Source organism: Sturnira hondurensis, unplaced genomic scaffold, assembly GCF_014824575.4.
Source record: "Sturnira hondurensis isolate 20B ecotype Veracruz unplaced genomic scaffold, ASM1482457v3 Scaffold0025376, whole genome shotgun sequence".
NCBI classification, from domain to species: Eukaryota; Metazoa; Chordata; class Mammalia; order Chiroptera; family Phyllostomidae; genus Sturnira; species Sturnira hondurensis.
The window spans coordinates 916,177-928,414 of record NW_028098007.1 but is presented as its reverse complement, the minus strand read 5'-3'; the positions used below and the strand labels follow the sequence as shown (position 1 = coordinate 928,414).

The 12,238-nt window shown below is 39.6% G+C and overlaps 2 protein-coding genes across 5 annotated transcripts in view; both read right to left on the bottom strand.

Moving 5' to 3' along the window:
* The window catches only part of IPP (intracisternal A particle-promoted polypeptide), a 45,078-nt gene extending 34,151 nt beyond the window's left edge, over window positions 1–10,927 (bottom strand). For 3 of the 4 annotated variants that reach the window (XM_037039491.1, XM_037039494.1, XM_037039495.1), the window contains exons 1-3: window positions 10,736–10,927; window positions 7,671–8,015; window positions 2,210–2,641 (exon numbers count right to left, since the gene is read on the bottom strand). In XM_037039491.1, coding sequence (XP_036895386.1) covers window positions 2,210–2,641; window positions 7,671–7,968 — 730 coding nt within the window. In that variant the 5' untranslated portion in view covers window positions 7,969–8,015; window positions 10,736–10,927. Of the gene's footprint in view, window positions 1–2,209; window positions 2,642–7,670; window positions 8,016–9,859; window positions 9,935–10,735 lie in introns of those variants that run through there. The other variant, XM_037039492.1, reaches the window with a different exon arrangement.
* On the bottom strand, window positions 5,806–7,636 carry LOC118982464 (60S ribosomal protein L15-like). Its single transcript, XM_037039536.1, has 2 exons — window positions 7,620–7,636; window positions 5,806–6,388 (listed from the first exon to the last, which is right to left on the bottom strand). Exons 1-2 carry the CDS (start codon window positions 7,634–7,636, stop codon window positions 5,806–5,808), a joined length of 600 nt encoding a protein of 199 aa, XP_036895431.1.
* Window positions 10,928–12,238: the final 1,311 nt, after the last annotated feature.

Here is a 12,238-nt window from a genome sequence, read left to right as displayed (position 1 = left end):
ATATACTCCAAAAATGTATTTGTAACCCAAAACAACACTCATGGTGCTTTCCTGGTCATTCACGATGTGCCACAAAATGGCAAAAAATATAAATCATCTGACCTGAATGTTCCTAAATGAGACTGAACAAGGTGATACTCTATCTTTTGTTTCAGTTCTCATACTGTAAACAAGTGTCCTTTCAGATTTAGTGTCATGTTTTTCACATTTTGGGGTTCTTTGTTGCTGATTTTGCTGTTTAAAATGCTTAAGTGCTGCCTAAGCATCCCTACGTGCAAGAAGGCTGTGATGGCCTTACATAGAAAATGCACATGTTAGGCTGCATGCAGATAGGAGTCACAGTGCTTTTGACTATGAGTTCAATGTTAATGTACCAGCAATACATAATAATAAATAAGGTGTTTTAACAGAAATATACATAAAACAAGGTTATATATTGATCAGTTGACAAAAATGTCATGACCAGAGGTTTCAAGAATTTACTCCGTATCTCCCCTAGGAACAATGGCTTAGTATTTGCCAATTCGATGTTTATGGCAACTTTATAGAACATAACTGCCATGAATAATAAGAATTGATTATATAAGCCCTGGCTGGTGTAGCTCAGTGGACTGAGCATAGGCTTGTGAACCAGAGGATCGCGGTTCGATTCCCAGTCAGGGCACATGCCTGGGTTGCAGGCTGTTCCCTGCAGGCCAACTCCCAGCAGGGAATGCACGAAAGGCAACCATACATTGATGTTTCTCTGCCTCTCTCCTTCCCCTCCAAAGATAAATTAAAAAAAGAAAAAAAAAGAATTGATTATATAGTTGAATTAAAACAGTATCACTCAGAAAACCTACAAAATTCTGTTAACACTGTTAAGTTACAGTGGAGAAAAAATAAAAATCCACATTAAATATACTTCACAGAATTACACTTTTAATTCTAAGTATATTTAATTCATAAGATCATTTATAATTCAGTCATATCCTAAATTTTCAAGTGCAGGACAAGAGTAAAAACTTCAAATCTTGAAGTCAGGTCTAAAATAGCTGTTAGCCCTGGCTGGTGTAGCTCAGTAGATTGAGCGCGGGCCTGCGAACCACACAATTGCGGTTTGATTCCCAGTCAGGGAACATGCCTGGGTTGCAGGCCAGTTCCCAGCAGGAGACCCAAGAGAGACAGCCATACATTGATATTTCTCTCCCTTTCTCCTTCCCTTCCCCTCTAAAGATAAATAAATAAAATTTTTAAAACAGTTCTTAAAAATAAAATTTAAATATTATTATTTTTTCTAATATAAAGATAAAAACTATTTTATACTATGGTGAAAAGTATTTTCAAAGTTTAGAACCTAAAGATGATTCAAAGGCTACTTAGGAGCTATGATATCCTATCAATATAAAATTTATTTTATAGTGAGGACTTGTAGGATTTATGTTTAGGTTTTGGTTTTAGCATATACATTTCACTCAAATGTTAGAATTCGCTGAGTTTTTATTTTCTATTTTTTAAATAATTAGCTTTAATTAATTAATTTATATTAATTAATTTTTTTTTATTTGAGAAGGGAAGGGAGGGAGAGAGGGAGAGAAACATCAATGTGGGAGAGAAACACTGATTGCTTGCCTTTTGTACCAGGAACCAAACCAGCAACCTAGGCATGTGCCCTGACACCCAACCCACTAAGCCACATGGGCCAGGGCTTTGCTGACTTTTTAAAAGTGACAAGGTGCCTCACTGGTGTGTCTCAGTGGGTTGGAGCATTGTCCCACGCACTGAAAGATTGTAGGTTCGATTCCCAGTCAGGGCAAGTACCTAGGTTGCAGGTTTGGTAACCTATCGATGTTTCTCTCACATGGCTGTTTGTCTCGCTATCCCTTCTTTTCTCTCTGGAATCAATTTTTTTAAAAAAGTGACTAGGAAATCTTACACTAAAATAATTGATACGATCAAAAACAGCAATATCTCAGCTCTGTAATTTTATCTATAACACTCATCTCTATTAGTACTTAATCTCAAGAAGGTACATAACCATCTTGTTAAAATAAAAGGTAGAGATATGGAAATACTACTGTCTACCCACAAAACCAAAAGTATGTATCTTGGCATAATCATTCAATAAATATCTGCTATTAAACTGAAAAATAAAAACACCACATTTCACACAGAAAAAGCAACCAGACAATTAATTGACTAATATGATATGCAACAACAAAAAAATTACCTTCTATATACTTTAAAAGCCTCTGAGGAGGTAATAGAGGGAATCGAATTGGGTCTAGCACTTCCACCACATATTTTTTTCTCTTTCCCAGATCTTTGAGAATCCACTGCATTGCAGCTAAGAAGACTTGATATTCATCCTCAATGCTAAGCTCTTCACTTCTCAAAACTTTGATCAGCTGATCTTTTGTAAGTGCCAGGAACTCTTCCCCACTCTGAACCTCCAAGAAATGGACATGAATGTAGTTTTCTGTGAATTCCAAAAGATCATGGCAGGCAATTTGCTCAGAGAACTGAAAGATGCCAATGCAGTTCAGTGGATCAATTTGTCCTTTCAGAAATTCACAGCAAAGATTAACAACTTCAGTCAATTGTAGCATGTCTGCTGCAACAATCAACTCCTGGACATTATTCACACTTATGTTCACTATGCCTAGGGAAACAATAAGACAAAATAATCAGTATAGTAAAATAAAAACAAACATTAGGCTTATATTTAAAAAATTATATTTGATTCCACTGATTGCTAAGTAAAAAGCAACAAAGAATTTATAGAAAGGGCACAAAACTTAATAATAATGTTAACCTAACATTTACAGAATGCTTACAATGAACCAGACACAGCATTAATTGCTTTATACATCAATTTAACCCTGAGTACAACCCCATATAGTAAAGGGTTTTTTTCTTATTTTTGTATTAAGAAAACAAGTTAAGTAACTTGTCCCCAAGTCACATGGTTAAGTGAATTGAGGGTAGGGATTGACACCAAAGCCTGTGCTTTTAGCATAGGGTTATATGAGTCTACCAAACATTTACTTAGGCAGCGGGGAAGGTATGACAGGGTCTCTATCTTCGATTATGATAAGTGCCATACAAATGTTAATTTTAATATTAGTTATAACGAAGAGTCTATAACATATGAGAAGTTATTAATACTTCACATTTAAGTAACTATATATACCACTTTCTTTCCAGATGGCTTTACTTTCATATATTTACATAATGACTTCAGAACATCAGTCAATTATATTTAGAAGGAAAAAAGAAACCACTGCAATTCCCCTTCCTTATAGGGATAAACTCTCCATTAATTTTATACTTTCTCTTTATCCCTTTAATTCCCATTCATTTCATTAAATTATTTGCCTAAAATTTGTAATCTCAATTAGATTTATAAAGTCTGTCAGGGTGAGGCTTGCTCCTTCTGTATTTCCAATGCCTAGTCCATACTAGGTGCTCAAAAAAACTTGTTTTGAATAAATGAGTGGCCAAAGAAATTACGGTAAGAGGAAGGATATGGCTTGTTGAATGCAAACCAGGGGTTTTCCAAAAGTATAAGAGGTTGAATCCACCATGGGAGTAAATGATAGTGGCTTCAGGGAAAACTGAGATAAGACTTAATTGAATAAAATGAGAACTTACCACAAACTTGGAGAAGATAAGATCATGGATTGTGAACTAAAGGGGGATGAATGACTGCTACTGGATAAAGCTGTTACTTCAGAGTAATAAAAAGAATGCCCTCCAACTTAATAAGGTTTTATAGATTACAAAATGTACTTTTACAAGTATTAAAATTTATCTCATTTAACCTTCACAGGAATTATAAAGTGCTACTATCCCCACTTTACAATAAGGAAAATGAGGCTCTCACAAACTCACTTCTATTTTGTAAATACATTATCTGCATTACCTAGAAAATTCTGTGAAGGCAGAAGCCATGACTGTCTTATTTACTTCATATCCCTAGTACCTAGCTCAAAAAGTATTCATAAATATCTGTTGAAAGAATCAATGAATAAATGACTAAAGCTAAATGAATTGCCGTACATCACACAGCTAATTAGTAGCAGAGCTAGATCACGAACCAAGGTCATCTGACTCTAAATGAAGTGCATAAAAATCTAAGGTAAGAAATATCTGTTAAGACCTATTAGAATTGTGAATGGTTAATAAAGAATACATAGAGCCCTGGCTGGTGTGGCTCAATGGACTGAGCACCGGCCTGTGAACCATAGGGTCACTGGTTTGATTACCAGTCAGGGCACATGCCTAGGTTGCCTTGCCAGACCCCCAGAGTAGGGGACATGTGAGAGGCAACCACACAGTGATGTTTCTCTTTCTCCCTCCCTCCCCCCACCCCAAAAGCAAAGCCAAGTCCAAAGGAGAATCAACAAAACAACAAATTTTGCTGCCCCCCACATCTCTCAAAAAGGAAATGTTATTACAGTGAAATCAAAGAACATGTTTCTTTTTTAAAACTAATTGTATCAAAGACTACCAAGTTTCCTGACCAATAAATATCCCAAATTCATTTTCTTTTCCTGTTTACTAATAGAACCTGGAGTTTGGGTGGCAATTATGCACAGCTGAGAATTACATTTCTTAGCCTCCACTTGCATTTTTTGACTGAGTTTGGCCAACAAGATATAGGTGGCAATTATTGGGTAGGGTTACCAAAAAAGCTTAAAAAGATGATAGATTCAGCTGGCAGACTCTTTTGCTTTTCCCTCTTCCTCCTTCCACTGGCTGGAGTTCACTGAGCATGACATTAGAGGCTATAAGCTACAGATGGTGGAGCAAAATGTTAAAAGAATAATAGGACACCAATGACATCATGAAGTCACCATATCAGCCTTGGAATTACTACAGATTCATTTTTGTGGAAAAGTAAGCAAATTCCTATCTTACTAAGACACATTTATCTTTTACTAGCAGCCAAACACTGTTCTTAACTGTTATACCAATTTTAGCCTTAAATGTCAACATTGTACAATGTTATTTCCCTGTAGATGTGCCCAGTAGCTTTTACTTCTCTGGGTTTTACCGTTTTTTCCTTCTTTGGTGGAAATGCTAATCACCAGCAATATGACATTGATGCCATGAACATCCTTTCACTACACATCTCTTCTTGTTACTATCAGATAACAGAGGCAGAATAGACAGCTTGTGATATTCTGTTTTTATGTAGTTCAACACTAATTCCTTTGGGTTAATGTGTTAATTTCTACTTTGCAAATATGAGAAACAAGGGTATTTATGAAAAAGTTTTCAGCTCACACAAGTCACTTAGAAAAGTTAGATCAAGAACCTCTCATGAGCCCTGGCTGGTGTGGCTCAGTGGATTGAGTGCCAGCCTGTGAACCCAAAAGTCACCAGCTCAATTCCCTGTCAGGGAACATGCCTAGGTTGAGAACCAGGTCTGCAGCTGGGGAGTGCGAGAGGCAATAGATTGAAGTATCTCTCGCAAACATTGATGTTTCCCTCTCTTTCTCCCTCCCTTTCCCTCTCTAAAACTAAATAAATAAAATCAACAAACAAACAAACAAACAAAAACAACAAAAAAGAAACACTTTTTCAGACCACATAATTATCTCCTTAAAGGAAGGCATGGTATGTCCTCACAATTAGACCAAACAGTCTTTGTTTTCAAACTCTTTTTCCTGATTGTAATACATATTCACTACAGAAAAAACTTTAAGGCAACAAATACAAAGATTAATATGAAAATCACACATTTTCTAATACACATATACTATTAACACTTTATTATATATTTTTTAACTGTCCTAAATTGTTTATTAGATAAGAATTTTACAAACGTGACACATAATAGCGGTAACCATGGACCTGGAGAGTATTGTGCCTTCTCCAAGCTGCAAGGCAAGAACCATCAATGGTGTGGTGGAACTTGTGGCCTTTTCCAAGGCCATGGCTCTTGTGGACCACAGATGTCAGACCTCTCGTCTCCCTGTGCTTGTGGATGGGTTTGGTGATCCACTGGTTGTCAGGATTTCTTCTGATGGCCTTATGGAATGGATCAATGAGGATAACCTCAAAGAATTTGTATGTGGAATCTTCACCAACCCGGTTAGAATTCAGGACTCTCAGAGCCCCACAGTGGTACCCAGCTTGTTCCTCAGCAACAGACTGAAGGCTTTGGGCAAACTTCAGCTGGTCAACACCATGATGGACAGGCTTGCCATAGGTCATACCCTTAGGAACAGGGCATTTGTGGCCACCATGGCACACACAAATCTGATATATGACATAACCTTGCTTGGCCTTATATCCCAGCCTACATGCTTTATCGGGCCTGGTGGGGTGGGTGGCCCTGTGGAGTGCAGAGAGCTGGCAGTACTGCCAGCAGTGCACCCTGAGAAGGAAGCACTGGAAGCTGAGATAAGTTTAGAACTGTATAAACATAACTATTCCTTAACTGTTAAGGAGCTGAAATTATATTCAGCCCTTTAAAGGCAACCAGGAGGCTAATGTGGCCCCCCCAGTAAAAATGAGTTTGACACTCCTGGCTTACCTTATGGCTGCGGCCAGGTGGAAAGGAAGAACCTTTCTCCTTGCTGTCTAATAGAAATGCTGTCTATTTCTTTCAAATCTTTTTTCTATGTATATTTATCTATGTTGTATATCATATGAGGCATGTTTTATACATAGTTCTGTGTGGATTTTCTATATCATTAAAACTCTTCAAAAACATTTTAAAGATAAAAGTTTTGATTAAAATAATACATCTTGATTATAAACATTTTGAGAAAAAAACAGAAAAAAGAGGAGAAATAAGAATTTTTCATATTCCATCACCTAGGAGGTAAACATCAACCCTGGTCTTTTTTTTTCTATGCACAAATACACACAAATGGCCCTGACTGGTGTGGCTTAGTGGGTTGGGTGTCATCCTGCGTACTGAGGGGTCACCAGTTCAATTCCCCATCAGGGCACATGCTTGGGTTGAGGGCCAGGCCCCATGTTGGAAATACACAGGAGGCAACCAATTGATGTGAAAGAGAGGGAGAAAAACACCAAAATCATTTATTTTTAGAGAGAGGGGAAGGAAGAAAGAAAGAAATATCATCAGTTGCCTCCCATACCCCTAACCGGGGGCCTGGCCCCACAACCTAGGTATGTGCTTTGAAGTTTGATAGCTTTTCAAACTATCAATCATTTTGGTTTGTGGGACGATGCCCAACCAACTGAGCCCTACCAGTCATGCCCACACACAAATGATAATTTTTTAAGACAAAACTGAGGTGGTATTTATATCCATATTTTCTTCATTTAATATATTGCAAACATTCTTCCATGATAGTACATATTTAAATCATTTGTGAGATCTAAAAAATATTCCATTACATATACATGTATCATGATTTTTTAAACTATTTAACCTGCTGAGGGACGATTAGCTTGTATTCAATTACATACTATTATAAATAATGTTATTATAAACATCCTGGTACATATATGTTTGCCTATATCACTAATCAGTTCCTTAGGATTCCTAGAAAAGGAATAGAGTGTCAAAAGATACGAACTTTTCAAAGACTCATAATAACATATTGTCAGATTATGTTCCATACACATAAGATCAATTTATGTTTCCACAGCAGTACATGAGTGATTGCATCATTCTCCACTTAAAGCTAAAGGTTCACTTAACATACCTGTGTAAATGAAATCTAGAAGTATTTGAAATATTCCAGCTTCAATTCCTAGAATCTGTACAACATCTTTTGAGGACTCTTTCATTCCTCCAGTGAACAAAGCTGCAAAGTAAGGACTACTGGCAGCCAGAACCAGCCGATGAACTTGAAAAGTTTCCTTCCCAACTTGTAGCTGCACATCACAGAAATGCTGTCCATTTCTCATTTTATTGATCTGGGCCAAGATGAGTTGGGCATGTTTATCTGAGGAAAAAGAACTATCACCAGCCTTGGGACAGCCCTCATTAGCCATCATCATGATGATTAATTAATTTAAAGGACTGTTGCCCATAATCTGGTCCTACCCTGAAAAACAAACAGAAAGAGATCAAACATATTTTTGCGTTTAACAAGTCTTCCACTCATATACATATGAAACATTCCTATCCTCAAGGGTCTTACTAAATCTACTTAGGAACATAAAACACACATGAAACAAATAAGGACTAAACTGTGTGATACCTTCCTAGGGTTTCAGAGAATGGCCTAAGTAATGGAGTATAAAATAATTAGAGGATACATTACAAAAGACCTGAACTGGATACTGAAAGATAAAAACTATGAGGTGGGCATTAGCCTTTCTGGGTGAAGTAAAGAAAATAAGGAAAGATACACAGACAGAAAGAAGTATTTGTACACTGCAGTAGGAAAGCATACATTGCAGCCAGAATGAACTTTCAAAAAGCAATTGTAATCAGGGCAACTATTTGCTTAGAATCCTTCAATTTGTACACTTCTCTTAGTACACAAACCCTTTCAAATCTCACCTGTCTACCTATTCAGGCCTTTCTCCTATACTCCTCTATGAACTTAATATTCTAACAATGCCTAACAATTTGCAGTTCTTTAAAGTGACTCTTTCATGGCACCCTTCCCAACCATTTCCTTCTGGATCTTTGTTGCAATTCAAGACTGTTCAAATATAATTTCCTAAAGAACTCGTCCCTGTTTCTCCTCTGGGTTTGGTTCCCACCCTATGTTTACCTGTTTTACAGCCTATATCACACTGTATCTTGTCAGACACTCTATCGCCCTACTACCTACTCTTTCTCTCTTCTGATAGTTCCTTGACAGTCCCTTAAATGTAGGAAGTATCTTTCATAGATACAGCACAAGAATCTAACATATATTAGGTTTTCAAGTGTTCGTAAAATGAATGAGTACAATGAAAAATAAGAAGAGCTTGTGTTGTTTCTGTTAAACTCTGATAGCTTTATCACACATTATGCCAATTGGAATTCTCACAATAATTAACCGGCGGGAAGAAAGGATATTGTTATTCAAAATGAGAGAAGGAAACAAGCTCAGCTTCCCAAGGACACAGTGTTAGTGGAATGAGAATCAAAGATATAATGCAAGTTGCTTTTTTTTTTTTTAAAGATTTTATTTATTTATCTTAGAGGGGAAGGGAAGGGGAGGGGGGGGGAGAGAGAGAGAGAGAGAAATATCAATGTATGGTTGCCTCTCATTCGTCCCCTGCCAGGAACCGGGAACCGGAAACTGGCCCGCAACCCAGGCATGTGCCCTGACTGGGAATCCAACCGAGATCGTGTGGTTCACAGGCCCGCGCTCAATCCACTGAGCTACACCAGCCAGGGCTGCAAGTTGCTTTTTGACTAAATAAACCATGTGATTCAGGAATATGAGATAAGCAGATGAAGCACAGGGGAAATCTAAGATGACTAAGGTTTTGTAATGTAAGTGTCACGGAGAATTGGTAATAAGGCTGACAGGAATCATGTGGGCTGACGTTAGAAAAACGTGGGTAAGTTTATTGCGTCCACACTTACCAAAGTAAAAATAACTAAGCTGATTATCATGACTACCTAGGAATTAATTTGAAAAATTGGAGAAGTTGCAAGGCAGCTGCTAAAACTTCACATCAGTATCTACAGAATGTCAATATAGTACATTTAACTGGCATATACATCTCTGACCTGCAGATATTATTAAACATGACCTGGCTATCAGCCTTTATTCTGTTCCAGATTTCTTCCTGTCAGCAGATTTTGTACTTCGGTGGTCTAATTACAAGGTATCTTCAGGGCATCAGGCACAGTCACTGGGCTAAAATGCTACCTCCTACTAAAGAGTTCACAGACTATCTATTCACTGTGGTAGCAGCGACGGCAGAAATTGTCATTTATTACCACGCTTCTTAGAACTACTGATACTCCTGGCTGGTGTGGCTCAGTGGATTGAGTTGCTGGCCTGGGGGCCAAAGTGTCACCCACTGGATTCCGTCAGGGCACACGCCTGGGTTGCAGTCCGGGGCCCTGGTTCGGGGTGCGCAAGAGGCAACCACACACTGATGTTTCTCTCCTCTTGCTCCCTCCCTTCCCCTTCCTCTAAAAATAAATAAAATGTTAAAACAAAACTACTGATACTATTCCACTACCATAGTAGCGTACTTCATCCCAAAAGACCCACGTGGCGTGACTGGATTTCCACAGGGAAAGATCATATTTTGGGGACATTGCACAGGGACGTAAGAGACCAGCATCAAGACTCAAACTTGAAGGACGGGTTAGAGCAGCCCAGAAGAAGTAAAACAAACAAACAAACAAACAAACCCTACGTTTGGTGTCCTCGTAGACCCTGAAAGCTCCTTCAGAAAAGAGTGTCTGAAAGAATCCCAGGACCACCAAGCGTCAAAACGAACAAGGCCACGAGGCTCTTTGCACTTGATTTGAGCGCTGGACCCGGGGGTTCCCTCACGCTGCTGAGACACTTATGGCGGATAAACAGCCGGGCACCGTCTGAGGCGGGGAGGGCCTCAGTCAGGACCGGGGAGAGCAGACCGGCCGGGGGCTGGGCCTTCGGACGCCCGGGCGGAGGCGCGGAGTGGACGAAGCTCCGTTTTTTGTGACAAAAACACTCGACTAGCAGAGGTATGCCCGAGCGGCGGGAGGGAACGGTTCCCGAGGCTCCTTTTCCCTTCTTCAGGGGTTCCGAGAGCCGGAGAGAGCCCTTGAGGAAATTCCCAACCCCGTCAAAAACGCACCCAGAACGCAGGCCCTCCTTACCCGCCGCTTCCCCTTCCCGCCGGCGCCCGCTCACGCCCTGCGCGCACACTCGAGACCAGCACCGGCACGGAGAGGGCGGGGGAAACCTGGCCTGGACGCCGAGGTGGGGGCGACAGGGCCGGGCGCGGTGGACCCAGGGGTGGAGGCGAGGCCTGAAGAAAGTTGCCTCTCGCGCTTCACTCGCCCCGGACGGGTCTGCGCCTGCGCAGTGCTCTTCCGCTCTCTTGTAGCGGCGTCCTTGCGGCTCGCGCTGCCGCCGCCCCAGGCTAGTGCTTGGTTCCCTCTGACTGAGAACCGTTCAGCTGCAAGCGAGGCGTCCTGCCCGTGGGCCTGCCGGGCTCGTTCTTTCCATTCCACGGACGCTGTCTCCCTTTTGTGGGAGCCCGCAAAAGGGAGGGAGCCCGAGGGAGCACGAGAACCTCAGTGCCAGGGAAAGACAGAGGTGAACATTCGGCAAGGCGCTTCTCATTTTTTTAACTTAATTTTTTAATTGAAATAAAATGGACATACACATAATTAGTTTAAGGTGTACGATGTAATGATATGATATTTATAGTTTCTCTCCGTTCTTTACTAGATCCCGGCACTGTGAATGTATGTCTACTTTGAGGGAAGAGAAAACTCTAAACGACCAGTTCTTTTCACTGTAGAACCACGTATGTCACATTCATGGCTTAAAAGCTTTTTGACCCCAGCGCAGAGTGAACAAAAATATTCCACAACAAACCCAATAATACCACATATTTGTGTATGTAAATGAATATACCTAAAAAAAAACTTAACAAATTTTGTGGTCTATTTGTTTTTCAATTATTTATATTCAATATTATTTTGTATTAGTTTCAGGTGTAGAGCATAGTGGGTAGACAATCATGTACTTTAACAAAGTGGCCCCTGGGTGATATTCAATAACCCACCTGGCATCATGCATAGCTATAAACCATTATTGACAATATTAACAAAATTTTACACTTACTACCAGCAGTGCATTAAATTTCTATTTCTTCTTTTTGGTTGCATTATTAAAAATGATAAAAATGAACCTATTATTAGGAAAAATTATCAACGACTTGGAAATGAGTGAAAGAGATTGCTGGGTGCCCCTTCAGTGTAAATCTGGGCATTGTCTAGCAGGAGCTGGAAGGATTTGAATCCATAGGGACCTCTGACTTTTTGTTGACTAGGTTATTTTACAAGAAAATTGATATTTATTTTTAAAATATATTTTATTGATTATGCTATTACAGTTGTTCTAATTCCCCTCCCCTTCATTCCCCTCCACCCTGCACACCCCATTTCCCCCCTTTAGTTTATGTCCACGTGTCTCAAGTTCTTTAGATTCTATATTTCCCCTACTATTCTTGCCCTCTCCCCTGTCTATTTTCTTTCTTTTTTTTTTTAAGATTGTGGTTCTTTTTAATAGAGAAAGAGAGGGAGAGAAGCATCGATGTACAAGAGAAACACTGGTCAGTTGCTTCTCACACCCTCCCAACTGGGGACCTG